Genomic DNA, 20,532 nt, shown 5'->3' with positions numbered 1-20,532 from the left:
AAGCATATGACCAAATGAATAAGTGGGAATTGACATTGGAAGAAAAAATGCAGCCTATAAAGGCATTACCTGTATTCTTACTTGAGTTCCTGGTCTTAGGCAAGTAAAAAGATTGCAAAATCATAGTTTCTCAAAACTATACATATTTTCATGCCTACTTTCATATACATTTATCAATAAGACTGCAACTACCACACTTGCTATGAACATTCTGCCCTGATGTTTTGTTACACAAGAATCAGGAGTTTGGATAGTATTATACAAGTTTTTGTTCCTTGATTTTGTTAGAGCTAGTCAACAACTATGCTGTCTATAAATGCTTTAGCCCCTTCTTGTACCTTGTTTTCCATATGATACAATTGCTTAAAGTTGCATAACCATTGTCATATTAATTGTAAGGTTTGTATAATGTTTTAAAGAAACGATCTAGTCATCAACAGCAACTCTCTTCCTGGAATCTTTCTCCCAAATCTACTGTCAAGAGTTTTTAGGTTTTTTCTGTGTTTATAGAATTGTTAATTCATTAAACTTCATGTAAGTGAAGTTCTGTGGTGTGTTGTCTGTGACTGACATTTCATTCATACACGTTCATTCACAGTAGAACATGTATGAATATTCTGTTCCTTGTCCAAGCCTTAATGTTATTCCATCTTTTAGATACATTACATTTTCTCTGTACATAAGATTATTGACCCTTATCATATTTGCTGTCTTTTTTTCTATTCAGAATAAAGTTAATAATAAAAATTTTGTATATCTTTGCACAGTTACATATGTCAATTATTATGTGTATTCAAATAGGAAAGAAATTCTTAGTCATGATAATTTTATGTTATCCTAAGTATCCTAGTATGTGTGAGATGGTATTGTTCACCACTCAAGCTGCATTGAACACCCATGATAATTGACAATATGTAACTGTGCAAAATGTGTACAAAATATTTGTTACCATCCATGTACTGATACAAATTTCTCTACAGCCTCTTCTGTATTATTTTTGATTTATCCTAAGAATCCTAGTTGGAATGATGTGGTGTTGTTCACCATTATAGCTGCATTGATTCTGGATACTTAGAATAATGAAGAGTTTCAAATTAGAAATTGATATCAAACTGTCAGAGTTGGCGAAAATCATGAGAAATTTAAAATATTTCTCTTATCACAAAGAGAATATAAAATGTTGCATAATGGGTTCTTGTGGTTCACATTCCTCTGGGAAACAATTATACTGTAATGAGGAGAACTGAGTAAAGTTTTTCAAGTTTTCAAGAGTTATATTTTCCAGGATGTAGATGTTATCCTAAAGCATTGTAAACATTTCTTCAGAATAGCAAGATGGAAAGGTAGAAGTTTGTGCATTAAAATATTTGGTACTCTGGCTTAGTTTTACATACAGTAGATTACATCTTATTTTCTGTTCTAGAAAACAATTACTGTTCAAAACAATTGTTCTTAAATTTTTATTATGCCTAAAAATTAAAACAAGACTTTTAAAAACAATAAATATTAAATAATCTGCCACAAGAAGAATAAAGAAAAACAAACATTTGCATCCCTTTGATATGTGTGTGTGTGTGTGTTTGTGTGTGTGTGTATAAATGACAAATGAACACTGAATATCTCTATAACCATATGGCTACTAGCCCTTTGAAACAATGTCTGAGTGTATCTAACTGGCTAGGCACTCTGGACAGTGAGCTCCAAGGATCCACCTATCCCCTATCTCTTTTGTTGGTATTGTACATATTATGATTTCATTCAGTTTTACATGGGTGTTTAAAATCTGAACCCAGTTCTTAAAGTTTCTGTGGAAAGTTTGTGCCAACGGAGCTATCTTCAAAACCCCAAACCTTCCTTTTAAAAAACGTATATTTTTCATTTTTCCTTTTATTGAAAATAGATGATTTCCCATACAATATCTTGATTACAGTGTCCCCTCCACTCTTCCTCCCAGTTCCTCCCCACTGCTCCTGCTCCATGGCTCTGTCTCTCCTTGGGGGCAGAGTGGGGAGGGGAACAAGCTTCTAAGAGATAAGTACCAAGCATGACAAAATAAAATATGATAAAGCAAAACACATCACATCGAGGTTAGACAAGGCAACCTAGCAAAAGGAAGAGTTTCAAGAACAAACAAGAATCAGAAATATTTGTACATTCAAGTCCCATAAAAAGCTGAAAGGTATATTACACACTCGATCTGGTAAAGACTCTATGTTTATTGTTTCACTCTCTGTGAGGTCATATGACTCTTGCTTCTTTCATTCAGAGCAAGTCATGGCCTTGTTAGTCTGGCATTCTCTGTCTCCTCTATCTCTTGAGTTCTTTATCTCTCCTCTTCCGAGGTGTTCTCTTAGCTCTAGAGGGAAGGATTTGATGAAACATCACATTTAGGTTTATGTGTTCCACAGACTCTCTCTGTGTATAGTCTGGCATGGATCTCTACATCTGTTTCTGCTGCAAGAGGAAGTTTTTCTGATGATAACTGAGTAAACTACTATCTACAAGTGTAACAGAAATTTAGGAGTAAAATTTCTTCTAAAGATATATATGCACTGGGCATGGTGATGCACACCTTTAATCCCAGCACTAGGGAGGCAGAGACAGGCAGATTTCTGAGTACAAGGCCAGCCTGGTCTACAGAGTGAGTTCCAGGACAGCCAGGACTATACAGAGAAACCCTGTCTCAAAAAAAATATATATATGCATACATACCAGTAGAAATTGGTTTTATCAAGCCTAGAATTTGATTACCTATGTCTCTGGGCTATTTAGTCTCTTGTTCTTGGTCACCCATACAGTGTTGAGTATGGGTTCAGTCTTGTGGAATGGGCTTCAAGTCAAATCAGAAATTGGTTGACTACTCCCACAAATTCTGTACTACCATTGGTCTAGCATAGCTTGCAGAGGGAACAGATTGTGGGCCAAAGGTTTTGTGACTGTATTGGTATTTATATTTCCCCTTTGATAGCCTATAAAGTACCTTCTTACACCAAAGGTATGAGAAGATGGGGGTGAAGGCTTCATGCAGGCAGCAGCTAGACTTCTTCATGTTCAATGAGTTGTATGGGTTCGTTCTTAGCAGTGAGGCCCACTGTCAGGTTGCAGAGAGCAACTCATTGTTTTTGAAACACCCTGGGTTGTTTGGGATTTCTACTGGATCCTCTTGGCCAAGAATGCAATTGAATGCAACCAGATTCCAGTAATGGAAGCAAGCCCCATTTGGTGAACAGATATGACTAGATGGGACTTAATGTCCCCCATATTATGAGACCATATTATTGTCACTTTCATAGATTTTAAAAGGTTTCCCATTCACTTCAATAACATCCCTCAAATTGTTTCTCATGTCCTGCTGTCTCTCTGCAGTTCCCTCCTTCAACTCTATCACATTTTTCCCTCCTCAATTCATTCTCTCATTCCTGTCCCTACCTGTTCCCAATCCACTAGTAAAGTCTACTCAATTTCTCCCATTTTCTCTTATATCCTATTCAGTGTATTTCATTTTATGTCCAGAGAGTTGATGATTTGGATGTCAGGTAGTGATAATTATAGATCTATTTGCATTCTTCTACACGCTGATATCCAGCTTGATGAGACCTATTTGTTGAAGATGCTGTCCTTTTGCGAGTATGTATTTCTGGCTTCTTTATCAAAAACCAGGAGTTCAGAAATGTGTGGATTTACATCTGTGTCTTCACTTTAATTCCACTAATTAACGTGTCTGTTTGTATGACAATATGAGGCAGTTTTTATTACCACAGTTCTGTAGTGCAACTCAAAATTGGAAATGTGGGGATATCCTCAAGTAGTTTCTTTTATTACACAGGATTTTTATTTTTTACCTATACTGCTTTTGTTCTTGTTGTTTTGTTTTGTTTTATTTCTTTTTTCCATGTGAAATTGAGGTATGTCATTTTGAGGTCTATGAAAATTGTTTTGGAGTTTTTTCTGTGATTGCATTGAATTAGTGGATTGCTTTTGGTAGGATGAGCATTTAATTATGTTAATCCTATCAATTCATGAAACAGGAAATCTTTTCATCTTCTAATATCTACTTCAAGAGATGGCTCAGGGGCTAAGATCACTGATATCCCCTCCACAGGTCCTGAGTTTGATTCCCATTAGAGTTTGATTCCCATTAATTATTTCTCACTGGGCAGTGGTAGTGCATGCCTTTAATCCCTGCACTTGGAAGGCAGAGGCAGGTGGATTTCTGAGTCGAGGCCAGCCTGGTCTACAGACTGAGTTCCATGTCAGCCAGGGCTACACAGAGAAACCCTGTCACAAAAAACCAAAAACCAAAAAACAAACAAACAAAAAACAAAACAATAAAAAAACAAAAACAAAAAAACAAAACAAAAAAATAACCCTTCTTCAATGGCTTTATATTTCTGTCATGCACATCACTCACTTGCTTGGTTAGAGTTACCTCAAGATATTTTATATTATTTTTGGCTATTGTGAAAAGTATTGTTTGCCTGGCTTCTTTCTCAGTCTGTTTGTCACTTGTGTATAGGAGGTTTCCTGATTTTTGTGAGTTTATTTTGTATCCAGAACTGTGCTGAAAGTTTTATCACCTGTAGGTTTTGCTTGCTGGAATGTTTAAGCTTATAGACATTATATATATCACATTATACATTATATATGTGTGTATATGCATATCCATATATGTAGTATATATGTATTTGTATATATACAAACTTATATATACATATATATATATAGTACACACACACACACACACACATATATATATATATATATAAAATCAACTGCAAGTAAAGATACTTTGACTTATTCCTTTTCAATTTCAATACCTTTGACCTCCTTATCTTTCAATTGCCTTATTGTTCTAGCTACAAATTCAAGTACTATATTGAATAGGTATGATGGGAGTGGACAACTATTTCTTGTTCCCTATTTTAGTAGAATTAATTTAATTTCACTTCTTTTAATTTGATGTTGGCTACAGGATTTCTGTAAACTTTCTTTATTATGTTCAGGTATTTCCATTGTATGTAGAATCTTTCCAGGACTTTTATGTCAAAAAAAAAGTGTTGGATTTTGCCAAACTCATTTGTTCTTTTTTAGGCTCATTTACTTCTACATATTTCAGAAAAAAGAATGAAGATTAGTTGGACTAAGATGATCACTATATAAATTTTCTTTTCTTGTGTTTTATAGAATGATTCATTGACATTGTTGAAAATAAATTATCTTCTATTTTATTGAATTGGCATTGATCTCAATTTTATTGATTATTTTAGAACTATTTTATTCTTCTCTATCAATGCTCATACCAATAACATTTTAAGCAATCAGCCATAATGTAATCAGTAATTAAAATTATAGCCAACTACAGGTGCTGGTAATTGTTAATCAATTAGATGCATTATGATTGCAGGTTTAATTGGAATGCTGATTAAAGTATTGATAGTTGTTCATGCTTTTCAACATTAAATAAGATTATCTTTCTGTTTTTAAGTAGGAAGCAGGCAGATATGGAGAACACACTCCCAAGGAGGTTTACGAAATTTCCTGGACACAGAAGGACCTCTACTAAATATATTCACAAATATGAAAAATGTTAATTCCACAAATCAGAAGCTGTTGGTCTGGCTAGTGGATGAATATGTAAATTTGATTTGGCTTGTTTGTAGATTAGCATTAACTTTCTATATGAACATTTCAGTAGGTCCTATTTGTCTAGATTTGGTAAATTCTGGTACATTTTTATAGGAAAATAGCAGTCATTAAAAATTGATAGTACCAGCATGTGGCCATGACGCTGCAATATATATAAATTGATCCAGAGGAAGCTTTTATGATTTGCTTGTTTGTTTGAAATCTAAAAATCAGAAATGTAAGTTAGACATGTTGGCGCTGACCCACAGTATCAGCATTTGCAAGACAAAGGAAGGAGCATTGTGAATTCTAGGCCAGACTGTCTAGCAGAAGCCTACCTGAGAAATCAGAAAATAATTACAGATAGCTGTGTAAAGTAGGTGATGTGATTATAGTATTCCTGCCTCTCCCGATTAAGCATATGCTGGCACTGTTACCTATATACCAAGAATTGAAAACATTTTGAGTTCACTTTTAAGACTCATCTTCTAGTCTAAAAAAATAAATAAATAATAATTCCAGTACTAAATGAAATGGCATTAAGTGTGTTAAAGAAGATAATGAAACTGAACACCACACCCTTCAAAGCTTTTTAAGAAGCATTATTTCATGTAAGGAACGAGAATGCCTTTTTGACTTGTGTATTGAGAACCGGATCTGTGACCATCCAATCAAATACCAATCTTGCCATTAACAAGCATCGGCAGCTATTTTATCATTCTGTCTGATTTGACCATATGCCTTTTTATGATAGCATTGTATATGACATTGCTTTTAATCCAGAAACTCAATTGACATCCGTATATTTATGGTTTGGATATAAAGAGTACGTAGTAAATTATACCATGAGCCAGCTGTCTGCTGGCATTACCTAAAGATGAAAATTGGAGAGAGCCATTCCATTTAATACATCCTCAGAAAGAATATTTATCAAAATGTCTCCTCCCCTCATATCCAACAGAAGAACACTATCAGACATTGGTGGCTCTGGAGGCAGTCATCTGTGAAGATGAATTATGTGAGTCTGACCTGTAATCTTACATGACATTTTAAACTCAAATATTTTCCCATATTTCTCCACACAATTAAAATATTTAGTCTCACTTCATTTTATGAGACATAAATAGCTATGTAAGTACTCTGTAATTACTGTACATTGTAACAAATGACCTCATAAATACATTGTAATGTCCCATGTAATTACATGGTTAAGTCTTGTCTTTGAGATGGCGGCTTTCCGATGGAAAGCCTGCTAGTCTCTGAGATTAATTACTTCAGGACTAATTTGACAGTTTGCTTGAAGATATGCTTCCATGAAATAGCCACTTGCACTGTTTTTAAATGAAAAATGTTTCATAATATGCTCTCATTTCCTTCCTCAAAACTGACCTCCATGTCTGTGTTCATCCTGAAATATTAGCCGTGTCTAAATGTACTGTACACAACAGCCAGAGTGGCATAATTCTATAGAGAGGAAAACTAAATGGCATTTATATTTTCCATAAAATACTAGCCAGAAAATGTGATAGTAATTTTAAAGTTTTTGGTTTATTACTTTTAAAGCATATTGGAGTAAAACGTATAAAAATAACAGTATCTATTCTTGGTCAGGCACTGGGCAATTTATGTTTGACTTAAAAACCTGAGTTGCAGTGACATTTACATTTTAGTACATGCTTCTAACATTTTGAGTTTGCCATGTTTTTCTTAATAAATGGGTATACATAACAACTGAAGCAATCATTATTAGAGCTCTGTTTCTGTTTCACATGGGATATTCAACCATCTGGTAAAACCAGCAGCAGTGATATTATTCAGCTGACTGCTCAAACAATAACTTAGTTTCAGTATTACAAAACAGCAGAATGGAACAAGAAATCAATGAGCACACTATTTTCGTCTTAAATTAAATATGTCTTGTATTCTTGTGCCTTTGAAGTGTATAGGTTTACATACAGCTCCCTTGATGGGTTTTCCACTTTTCCCATATTACTCCAATTCCAAGGCTATTTTATTGCTTTTAGTGGCTTCATTTGGAAGGAATTAATAGTCTGAAAATAAGACTTAGTGATCTCCAAGAGTCAATGAGGGTCCCTAAACATTCACCATACTTCTAGGGAATGACTTAAGCACTATAGGGTAAAATCTATTGATACTGACAAATTCTAAAATGATTGCTCATAAGATCACTATATCACCCACTCTGGAGAGCAACAAAATTGCTTTATTGTAATGGAATTTTGTCAAAATGTGAATACCTCCTAAAATTATATTTTCCATTTTGGGGCTCAGAAGCAAGCAGGCCTGGCTACTAGACTATGTATAGCAATAGCTAAATATAATGTAAAAATGCTATTTTAAGTCCAGTATCTTAAAACACAAAGGAGTTACATTCATATGAATCCAGCTTCTTTGTTATTTCGTTCCCGTGCCCTCTCTTTATTTTGTAGTATATTTTGTATTCCCAGTCATATTTGTTATCAGTTTACAAGAGTTAGGATAATTATATGTTGTTTTGGAAGACATCTTAGGTGGCAGAAAAATTTAATTGATTTTATCCCAATAAATGGAGCTATACATGTTCATATCTGAGAACTGGAATTGGGAAATCAGTAAAGTATTTCTGTACTACCCGAAAGACTATGGCAAAAATCAACCATAAAAGAAACATCTCTTCACACATTTCAATGAATGTGTTGAGACTATCAAAAAATGCTGGGTTTTGAATATCTGTATCCTACTTGCAATCTGATTAAGCTTTTATAAAGGTAATTCAGGCTTTTATTCATTCATTTTTCAGACTTAGGTCTGAAAAATTCAAACACATGAAAGAATATGTCTTGGGGACCCAGCATTTGTAAACTTGCTCTCATTTTCACCATAGTTTTGTATGTGTCAAAAGCGACATACGTTCACCAATGCGGGTCTGTAAAGTAAAGTTAAAACAGGAACAAAGCATTTTATTTTTGCAATACAGGGCTTGTCTATGCTCTTTTAAAAAGCAGGACAGGATGTAAATAAGAACCTGTGGCACACAATGATGCTGTTGGGCAAATTGTTCTCATTAGCACTTAACAAATTCCTAAAAACTTTGAGGTAGACTAAGATGTCTCTGGCCCATTCATGTTACTATTCTTAGTGAATAATCTTTTGTCAGCACAATATTGATCTCTCTCTTCTTAAATAACAGTTCAGAAGAGAATGCTCAGTAAAATGGTTAACTTTGAGCATCTGCCTCTGTATTTGTCAGGATTTGGCAGAGCCTCTCAGGAGACAGCTATAGCCAGCTCCTGTCAGCATGCACTTCGTGGCATCCACAATAGTGTCTGTGTTTAGTGACTGTATATGGGATGGATCCCCAGGTGAGGCAGTCCCTAGATGGCCTTTCCTTCAGTCTCTCCTCCATACTTTGTCCCCATATTTGCTCCCATATTTTGCTCACCCTTCTTAGAAGGACCAAAGCACCCACATGTGGTGTTACTTCTTGAGCTTCATGTGGGCTGTGAATTGTATCTTGGGTGTTCCGAGCTTATGGGGTAATATCCACTTAACAGTGAGTGCATACCATGTGTGTTATTTTGTGATTGGGTTACCTCACTCAGGATGATATTTTCTAGTTCCATCCATTTGCCTAGGAATTTCATGAATTCATTGTTTTTAATAGCAAAGTAGCACTCTATTGTGTAAATGTACCACATTTTCTGTATCCATCCCTCTTGAAAACATCTGGGTTCTTTCCAGCTTCTGACTATTATAAATAAGGCTTCTATGAACATAGTGGAGCATGTCTCCTTGCTATAGTTGGAGAATCTTTTGGGTATATGACTAGGAATGGGATAGCTGGGTTCTCAAGTAAAACTATGTCCAATTTTCTGAATAACCACCAGACTTATTTCCAGAGTGGTTGTACCAGCTTGCAATCCCACCAGCAATGGAGGAGTGTTTCTCTTTCTCCACCTCCTCACCAGCATTTGCTGTCATCTGAGTTTTTGTTTGGTTGGTTGGTTGGTTTTTTGTTTGTTTGTTTGTTTGTTTGTTTTTTATATTAAAAAAGATTTATTATATATATATATATGACTACACTGTAGCTGTCTTCAGATACACAAGAAGATGGCATGGGATCCCAGATGGTTGTGAGCCACCATGTGGTTTCTGGGAATTGAACTCAGGACCCCTGGAAGAGCAGTCAGTGCTCTTAACTACTGAGCCATCTCTCCAGCCTCATAAAAATATTTTCAATTGAATGTGGCTGAACGTGAGATATGGATACCAAGAATACAGAGGGATAACACATGATACAGGCCTGGAACGTGTTGGACCCAAGTCTCTGCTGCAATCTTTTGAAATGATATCTGCTTGTGAGTGTATTTTAACACATGTATGTGGAAGTCTGAGCACATCCTCCAGAAGTTGGTCCACAGTTCTCACCATGTGAGTTCTAGAGATAGAACTCAGTTGTCAGGCATGGCTAAAAGTTCTTTTATCCTTTTATCCATTGGGCCATTTCACCAGGTCCCTAAAGTGGTAGCAGTAATTCTATTATTATTAAGACAATCAGCTCCCTTAGTTGGCACCTGCAGGATTCAGCCCCTTAACCTCTTCAGCACAGTTCTCTGGCTGTGAGGACAAGGATGGGGACTTAAAGGAGAGATGAGGAATACCGAAGATACAGAAAGTTCTATCAGTACCCAGGGGCAAAAGGTGGTGGTGGGAGGTATTCCTCAGGCAGCCAGCCTTGGGCTTCTGGAAAGTCCACAGGTTCCTGGGCTGACAGGGCCCTTACCACCCCTGAGAATGCCTTCTTCCAGCTAGCAGGCCTGGAGTCCCTGAAGGTGGCTTCTGTGCCTCTCAGGGCCTGGGGCTCTGCAGGGTTCTGAAGAGACATGGTAGCTGCACAGGGGTCCTCAGAGTGGCTAGTACTCTCCCAACTGAATGCTCGAGTCACAGGGCTGTGGTGCTGCTGTGCCACTCTCCTGGCATCCCCCAGTGGGTTCATGGCCGACAGGTGTGAAGTGAGCCGCTGTTTCACCCTCTGGCTAGTCTGAGGTAGGGACGTCAGGTTCTTCCACAGTTTCTGTCCAGACTCCTAGAAAAGGGCTTTTGGGGTGCAGGAAGCTGATGCGAATTCTCCTTTTGTTGTGGATGGCTTCCTTTCAGAAGCCTCCTCAGGTGGGCAGGAAGAAGACCTTTGAACTTCCGTTCTCAGAATTTGGCTTTCAGCATCCTGAACCAGGGCATTCGAGTATAGGAAGAGATCTTCGTAGTCCACGTTTGCTGGATCCTCCTGCCCGCAGGCCCGGGTCAGCAGCTCCCCAAGTGACCGAATAGGCTTTTGTTGGTGGAAGGTGACCAGGGCATTCAGAGGCATGGGTCATGTGGTCCTCAGCGAAGGTGCAAGTCCCAGCTTCTGAAAGCTTCACCATGAAATCATGGCAGCAAGTCTGGGATTTGTAGGAAAGGGTGTAGCCCACATGGCTGTTGCTGACTCGGATAAGAAAGGTCCCCAGGGGTTGTGTCTCCAACATGTTCTCAGCAGCCTCTCGGGAGATGGTGCCACATAACCACTAGGGGATCCCGGATTGGGCTAGCAGGTCTGAGGGGGTAGTGGAGGGGGCAGCCTCTTGGCTTCTGCAATGGCATCCAGAGAAGGTGGTCCCCTTGATGTTAGTCATTCTGACTAGTGTGAGGTGGAACCTCAGGGTTGTTTTGATTTGCATTTCCCTGCTGACTAAGGATGTTGAATGTTTCTTTAGGTGCTTCTCAACCATTTGGTATCCCTCAATTGAGAATTCTTTGTTTATCACTGTACCCCATTTTTAATAGAGTTATTTGGTTCTCTGGAGTCTAGCTTCTTGAGTTCTTTGTGTATATTGGATATTAGCCATCTACCAGATGTAGGATTGGTAAAGATCTTTTCCAAATCTGTTGGTTGCTGTTTTGTCCTATTGACAGTGTCCTTGTTAAATATTAAATGTCATCTTCATGCAATTGCTAAGTCATACGTGACCATTAACATTTACTCACTTCCAGGAACACAGTGAAAGCTTTTCTCGATTAAGACAAACCTCTTGGAAGGTCTATAAAGAATTGTCATAATTATTTTAACAGATATTGGAAGAGCCATTTTAACTGTTGGTGGGGCCATTCCCTCAGTGGGAGATCTTCAGCTGTATGAAATGAGATTGTAAACTGAACACTTCAGTTATCATTTGTTTTTTTCCTTCTTTAGTGTGACTGAACTGCCTTCAGCTACTGCTGCTGTGCCTTAATCAGCAATGGTGAACTATAACATTGAGCTGAAATGAACCCATGTCCTCTTCAGTTGCCATTATCACAGCATCAGAAGAAGAAAACAAGACATTCTTTATTATGATTTTATTACTGATACTCTTTATTCTAAACAAAAAGTTGGGAAACTGTCCTTAGCTATTTCTACATTTTGACTTATAGATTTCTGTAATAGTTTTCATCTAGTGTAAAATAAGCTTATTTATGACAGGTAAGAGAGACACTTGCCTATGAGTGTCATGATAAGTATTTAGAATATGTATTATATTCATATGATTAGATATTATATCTATTTAGGAAAATGGCAGCAGTGGGTTCTTCTTTAGATCCCTGACATCCCCAACTGCAGGTATTTGGCTACTTTTACAGCCCTAGACATTGATTCCCTCACATAAGATGGGCTTTAAATCCAATTAGACAGATGTTACCCCAAAGATATAACACCAAGATTGAACCACTGGAGATAACTTGTTGGACTAACCACAGTTATGGTTCACGGGTTTTACAACAGGATATGTAGGACTATGGATTGCCTTTCTCCCTTGGTAACTTGCATAGCATCTTCTGAGCTTGTGTGGGCTTGCCCTGTGGGAGCAGGGAACCAGATCAATTATAGCTCAATTGGTTTATATCTTGTGAGTTGTGTCAATAACACCTTAAGAGTGTGCTGTCAATAATGACTTAATATTCTGGGTGGTAGTTAAGTAAAATGTGTGTGTGTATATTAAATATTTTCCTATGTTTTTGAAATATTGTTAATGTAGTTCCTACCATCTCCCACTCTCTCCACTTTCTCTCCCTGGTTACATTTCCATTTCCTCTTTCAGATCATATGTGTCCTAAAGTCTCCACTCTCTAGACATCTCCACCATGGTACTTTTCCCTGTCTTGTATTCTATAGTTATTTCAGCTTATGTCCTTACATCTACAGACTCAGAGGCAGAAGCTCCAAATTAGAAAGCACACATTTTGCCTGCCTAGTCCTACCTAATCTTTGTCAATATAATGTTTTCTATTACTATGTCCCTGCAAATGTCATAAATCCATTTAATTTAAAACTGAATAGAATTCTATTGTCTATCTATAATACATTTTTAATTATGGACTCATCAGTTGAAGGGCATCTAAGTCGCTTCCATTTCCTAGGGACTGTTAGGACAGCAGCAATGGACATGGATGTGCCTGTGGAGTGGGATTGTTGAGCCCAGTATAGCTGACTAATATGGTAGATTTACTCTTATCTTTTTTTGAAACCTTACATGTTTCTATCAATGGCTAGAGAAGTCTACAATACGACCAGCAATGAATGAGAGTTGTTCTCTCCATACATGCTTGTCAGGGGTGGTTGTCAGTAGTTTCCTTGATCGTGAACTGTTTTGATGGGGCAAAGATGCAATCTCAACATAGATTTAGTTTGCATTTCTCTGATTACTACAGATTCTGGTAACTCTTTAAGTGAGTCATTTATCTGACAGTTTCACCCCAGTGAATTATTCTAATCTACTGAGCTGCTTGTGTCTGACACATAGGCTTTTAAATTATTATTTTTCCTCTCACTGCTGAAATTTGGAAAAATAGCCAAATCCATTTAAATGAGTTTCTAGAAACATGTATTGAGTAACTTCCCATTTTGTGTATTACTGTGGATTTCTGCTTGCTCTATGCTTTCTCACTACCCAGGCGTGATGTTTCTATTTGCTAAAATAAGAATTGTATTCCACGAGAGCAACATGGTCAGAAAATGTATATGAAAGAATAGTAGTTCCTAATGTGTTTCTTGCCAATTCATTTCTCTTGGTTTCTCTGTCAATTTGCAGTAGAAAAAAAAATCTAGATATTTTGTCAAAAACAAACAAACAAAAAATCACGAAAAATATAAAAAGCAAAGCAACAAGAACAAGCCCCAAAACATCCATATACTCAATCCATTTTTCCTGTTTCTTTTTTTCCTTTCCAGAATATTCCACTTTTAGAATCGCTCATCGACAATGACTGTACTTGTTGTGTTTGTGAGCAGCGGCACCGTGTAGCATGTGAGCCTTGTTAGCTAGGGACATTCTCTGTGCGGTAGGCAAATCAAGGTCTGGATGAGGCTAGCCCAGAGTGACTGTAACTAAGGATATTTGTGAGTGGTACAAGGGATATTTACTCTTTTGAAGTGACTCCAGGCTGTCTTTACAAGAAGTGCATGTGACAAGATGAAGACAAAGAGGTTTTTCTCAGTGTCTAAACCATTTTTTATGAGTCATAAGCCACTATAAGTACAGAGAGGAAATAAACAGTCTAGAATGGATTTTAATCTCATCCAAGATAGGCTAGATCCATGCATAGCTCCAACAAGGTCATTATGAGTTCTTTTCAAATGGCACTTCCCAGCGCCTTCTATAGGAAAGCTTGTCAGATACCACCACAGTAAAATAATTGACTATTTTCTGAGAGAGTATCACAGAGCTCCAGATGGGCCAGGTCTCACCTGAACATCCTACAAGAGAGCTGAAACATCAATTGATTTGAGATGTGCATTTAAAAATAGAAATTGGAAAAAGAATAGTCTTAGGATATGAGCTTCTGAGAAAACTAGGGTTGGCAGGATTATCAGTTATCCTCCTTGTTTTCTTATGCACTATCACGTGCATATGAATGGGAAGGCAAGTCGGCTGTTACCGAATGATGCCCATAAACAGAAGAAAATCTATGTCCCTGATTTAATCAAGACTACCCCAAGAAGTTTGGAATGCAATCAAGTTGATCATTTAATAATAACCAATAAACTAAACTCTTCATTACCATATTCACTGATACAACCAGGCCATCTCACCCTAGAGTTCCCCATGTTCCACCTTTTTCCCCCACCTTTCATGCGTTGGAATTACACATGGTCTGTCAGGTTTATTCATCATTTGCCCGGTTGGTAGGGATCAAATCAGACCCTTATAGTTGCAAGGAAAATATTTTTCCACTGAGATATATCCATGGCCCTCTTTTCTCTTTTAATTAAGCTTAGTAGGAGATTTGGGGGACTATATTGCTATATATATAGCACCCAATAATTCTGTGATTACAAAAAGAGAACATTGAACTCAATGGTTAGAAAATGTTCCAGTACGGCCACATAGTAACCTCAGGGTAAGCATTAATTGAAGCCTATAACTCAGTAGACTCCACTGGGTGATTGTTAATTGTTAGAAGTGTCTGAAATGTTGAAAGCCAAAAAACTTTAGATGACCATAAATATGAATCTACAGGGTCTTTTAAATTCTAGTTTTTCTTGTTAGTTTCTAAAGCACTTTTAGCAAAGAACATATTTTTATATACAAAAATTCTGTTAGGATTAGGCAGTGGGAGACAAGAAGATAGATGGGAAATTGTGCATTGGCACTTTCTCAGTATGCGTGCTGGTCCAAGTTCATGTATGTACTGTTATCTGAGACATTCTTAGTGTTTTAGAAAAGCACCTATTTCCCAACTTGCCGTCCAATAAATACCATGTTCTCTACCTATCAGACATTTTATGACCTCAAGTTGATTTATAATGTCATGACATTTTGATCTTACTATTACTTCCATTTCTTTGACCTTGTTATTATTTCCTATCTTTAAATGTCTTTTTTTCACCCTTTCCATAAAGTTCTGCTCAAATTTGAATGATGAACTTTTAGTAAAGTGTTCTTGACCATATAAGACATAATTAATCTTTGTATCTTGTGCCTCCGAGACAATCCTGTTTGGTTCTTGGCAATCTGCCTTCATAGTTTATGTCTCTTTCCTCTATTAGACATGGTGAGCCCTGACTTGAGTTTTGCTTAGTCCAGTGTATATATTGTGAATGAGTAATGAGTAAATGAATAAGATTCTTAATGTTGTGAGCTTTCTTTGAGAGGCAATATTAAATTGCAATGAAAATCACAGTATTTCAACTTCCATACTGTCTCATCAATTATAGGATGCATGATTTTTAGTCACTTCACCACATTACATTGTAGTTTATATGACAGAACAGAAGACAAAACAACAGATTGCAACTTGCAAAATTATCAGGACTATAAATTGATCCCTCATGTAGAAGTGTACCATTATCATGTCTATGGTGGATTAAATATGGTGTTAATAAATACTAAAAATATAGGGGTCTACCTGTCGTATCAGTGTATTTGTGGGAGAAAATAATCTCAGTAATTCCATGTTCTCCTAAAGATAATCTCACATGTTATATAAGTTAATCAAGTCATATAAGGAATAGTTTACATAATATATAAGATTGTATTTTAAATTTGTGTCAATGATTTACATATTTCAACTGTCAATTATATATTTACAAAACTGTGGTTTATCCTTGCCATTTGTAAAGTCGGTATCTGTGAAATGAATAATCACTAAGGAACCACAATTTTAATATTCACGGTTCTTCTGTGGTCTTGGGCAGGACAGTCAAAATTTTGTTTGCCTCTATCCTGCCTTCTACCTTGTAATCTCATATTGGAAATGAATGTATGTCTTAATTAGCCTTTTATTTTTAGTATCTGTTTTTATTAGTAACTTTATAGGTTTTAGTGGTCCTTAAATGTAGTACTGGCATCTGTTGGTTCAATGTTACCAAATGCAAGAAGACAGTGGTGTGCCTTGTGGAGAATAGGAAATAAGTAAGCTAGGTTGGGTATGAAAAATCAATTTTAATCAGTAATATCAAGTAAAGTGCTTTAAAGGAAAGCCACAAGAAGCCCATGTTATAGACAAATTGACGTGCATTTTGTAATGAGAACCTGGAAGAAATCCAAATTACTATTTTCTGTAGGAGCAATGCTTCAGTATTGAGAATTGGAATTTCATGAGGTTTTAATAAAACAATAAATATGGTAAATATTGAAAATCTATACTTTGCTACATTTTGTGAATTTTAGGATACTTAGTAAACAAATTTATCTGCCACAACTTTATCTCCTTGTATAAAATATTCAATTATTTTGGAGCAGCAATTTAGTAAGTGAGATAATGATCATGGCTAACTCATTCTTTAGAGAGCAAGGTCCTGCATTCGCCATTGTGTTCCCAGTCCAAAGGAAGTGGAAAACCCTGGCTCGTGATCCAGACTCAGGAGTCGATCCCTGGATGTAATGTTCTGGCTTCTTTCTAAAACCTGATCATTTATTCTACTACCTCCAAAGAATGATTTTTAATGATTACTCTTAAAAACAAATGTAAATTTCTGTCAAAATAACCCTTGTTTACTATTTCTGAAAAGTTCAATAACACCAACAAGCATACAGCAAAGTTCAATACGCCATGAGAAGATCTGATTTTTGCTTTCATTCGTGTAACCAGCATGAAATTGGAGTTGAGGAAATTTACATCAACAGTGAAAGTTAGATTGTACTCCTGTGTAATCAAGCCCAAAGTGTCACTGCCTCTGCAATTGTCCTGTATTTTATTTTTATAACCTCAGTTTTTCCTATCTTCCTTCCTATTTTCCTATTAGTCAAAATGCAGTAATTTCCTATTAGTCAAAATGCATTCTTTTTGAATGTTGTGACAGCATACCAAACTATATAAAATTAGTATTTTTTCTTTTAATTAATTAATTAATTTATTTATTTGTACATTCCATATATTATTCCCCTGCCCCACCCCCTGTCTACCCTCCGACTGTTACACATCCCATACCTCCTCCCCAGCCTATCCTGTCTCCATATGGATGTCACACCCCCCTACCCCACCTGACCTCTAAACTTCCTGGGGCCTCCAAACTCTTGAGGGTTAGCTGCATCATCTCTGAATTAACACAGACCTGGCAATCCATTGCTTATGCGCTGGGGGCCTCATATCTGCTGGTGTATGCTGCCTGTTTGGTGGTCCAGTGTTTGAGACATCTTGGGGGTCCAGATTAATTAAGATTGCTGTTCCTCCTATAGGATCGCCCTTCTCCTCATGTTCTTTCAGCCTTCCCTAATTCAACAACAGGGGTCAGCTGCTTTTGTCCATTGGTTCGATGCAAATATCTGCCTCTGACTCCTTCAGCTGCTTGTTGGGTCTTCCGGAGTGCAGTCATGCTAGGTCAATTTTTGTGAGTGCTCCATAGCCTCAGTAATAGTGTCAGGCCTTGGGATCTCCCCTTGAGCTGGATCCCACTTTGGGCCTGTCACTTGGCCTTCTTTTCCTCAGGCTCCTTTCAATTTCCAGCCTTGTAATTCTTTCAGACAGGAACAATTAAGGGTCAGAGTTGTGACTGCTGCATGGCTGTCCACACACTTATTAAATTATAAGCAAATGGTGTTTATAAGAACCACGATACTTAAAGGTGAGCTAGGCAGGTAGTTAAAGTTTACAGGACCCTTTCACAAGGAAGGATCCAGTAGCACCCTTAGGCAGTTTCATAGGATGAGTAAATGGTGTCTCTGGGAACCCAGTAGGATGAAAGTCCAGACAGTGTCTTGGCAGTCTGCCTGGGCACTAGCTCTGGTGTCTTATTTCCTATAGTCCATCTACTATAGGATTTGTTCAGGCCATTAGATACAGAGTGAAACCAGAGAAAGCTGCTTCCTATATTATCAGAAGGCAAAGAGAGAGGAATGGAAGTAGTAAAAAAAAAAAAAAAAAAAAAAAAAACTCAGCAGGGTAGGTAAGACATGAAATGCTGTTCCCTGAACCCCTTACACTGCTAACCCCTCCTGTCATGTCTTGCGCAAACATAACAACTTCTATATTTTGAGAGTGTTAACCACCTGTTTACTATTTGTTTTAATTCCTGGTTGACTTGAAGCTATACACACTCATAATCTCTTCTTAAAACCCTCAGAATTACTTTCAACTTTCCATTTCTTACCTTTCTTAATCCTACAAGTCTTTAACTTCAATGATCAGAATTTTAAAGAATATTCTTCGCTGTTTGATTTTTTATGTTCTACACTGTTGATTTTTAAAATATTGTACCCAGCCACCTCTCATGAAGATACAGCTACTGTATGAAGGTGGTTCTTTTACGCTTGCTCTGTTAAATGCTCTGTGATCTCCTTTAAGCTAGTCCCAAAGTCTTCCACCGCTTATACATTAGGCTTTTATTGGAAGGTTAAGTAACCTTATTTGCCATCTTTTCTTTTGTATTCTGTTTTATTTTTCTTTCTCTTATTTGCTGCCTTTCCATTCTCTCCATTTACCATTTGCATGTTAGAGGTTATAAACTAGATGTTAGTGTCTTATCCTTTCTCTACAGTTCACTACAGTCTCTTTACCCTTCTTAATTTTGAAATATATACCTTCATTTATCTTCCAACGTATCTATAGATTTTTTTTTCATTTCTACTCCCATACTTTTCAGGCTTATTTACTATCTCAATCTACATATGTTCTCATTATCTCCAGGATCAAGCATTTTCTCCTAGACTTTTTGGTGTACGTTTATAGTTTTCAGGACTCTTTAGTGAGTGTTACTATTGTTTCTCTCTGGACACTTTATTGTGCACTTCTACCTTCATTTTGTCACAGAGTGTCTCACAGACTCTGATGATATCTGGTCATATGAAATTACTATTATATATAAAAAATGAAGTTCTAAAACTCAAACTTGCAAAGGGCAAACGCTGACTCCAGGTGGGACTTGTTAAGGTATGGATTCGCTGTTGGGGACTCAGGCTGGGGTCTTTTGTCTGGTTCAAAGTTCTTAATTTTCTGTAGCATAGGGTTATTCGATATTGCCCCTAGCTAACTTAAGTTCCCCTGTGTACTGGATGAGAGAAGACAATACAGATGCCTCACATCTCTGACCTGATAACCCCTTCCATATCCCTGCTCACTGGTGTGCTTCTTATCTGAATCTCTGGCCTTTGTGTTCAACAACTCTGAGCATTGAGCTCCCTGCTACTCCAGGCAGTGAGGGTTAGTGGACTAGCTTGCTCGATGTAAGAAGCTACAGTTTAAATCCTATTCGAGCTTTCCAAGTCACCTCTTTTTCCAGCAACGTGCCTTAGTACCATGCTCGAGGTGTATAGGAAGCAAAAGGACCCAGAATTGGGTGGTTTTTAAATTGAAATTAGCTTGGTTTTCATTAATGTATTTTTTTTTTAAGTTCCTAGGCTTAGTGTTCTCTTTTGCCTTACGGAGAACACTAAGCCTAAGAAGTTAAAAACTCCCCAACTTGTTGGTGTCACTCATCTGAAATCTCCTGGATATGATAACTGATATTTCAGTGGCTTTTATTATGTAGAATCATTTATTATCATATTAATGGTGGTTAGAAGGGAGACATGATATTGCACATAATCAGTCAAATTATTTGTATGCATCGGTACTAAAATAAAGCGCATGTTTCTGTCAGACTGTAGGAAAGGATTTCACTTGGAGGCCATGCCTTATAATTCTCACTTCTCTGTTTTATTCACACTTGTGCTTGGGTTACTTCTCTGACCCTGCGCAGTTGTCTTCCTCTCTTCCATGTCTTCATTTACATTTATTTTATTTTTATTTTACAGAGTATCAAAGTAAGCTGGCTCCCTCCTCCATCGGGAACACAAAATGGATTTATTACTGGCTATAAAATTCGACACAGAAAGACTACCCGCAGGGGCGAGATGGAAACACTGGAACCAAATAACCTCTGGTACCTCTTCACAGGTCAGTGTTCCCACAGTG

At 37.1% G+C, this 20,532-nt stretch overlaps 1 protein-coding gene across 1 annotated transcript in view; it reads left to right on the top strand.

Moving 5' to 3' along the window:
• The window catches only part of Dcc (DCC netrin 1 receptor), a 1,075,620-nt gene that overhangs the window by 861,861 nt on the left and 193,227 nt on the right, over positions 1-20,532 (top strand). The window contains exon 13 of the mRNA XM_021150630.2: positions 20,373-20,514. Coding sequence (XP_021006289.1) covers positions 20,373-20,514 — 142 coding nt within the window. The remainder of the gene's footprint in view (positions 1-20,372; positions 20,515-20,532) is intronic.

This window comes from Mus caroli, chromosome 18, assembly GCF_900094665.2.
Source record: "Mus caroli chromosome 18, CAROLI_EIJ_v1.1, whole genome shotgun sequence".
NCBI classification, from domain to species: domain Eukaryota; kingdom Metazoa; phylum Chordata; class Mammalia; order Rodentia; family Muridae; genus Mus; species Mus caroli.
This window is presented reverse-complemented; position numbering and strand designations above follow the sequence as displayed.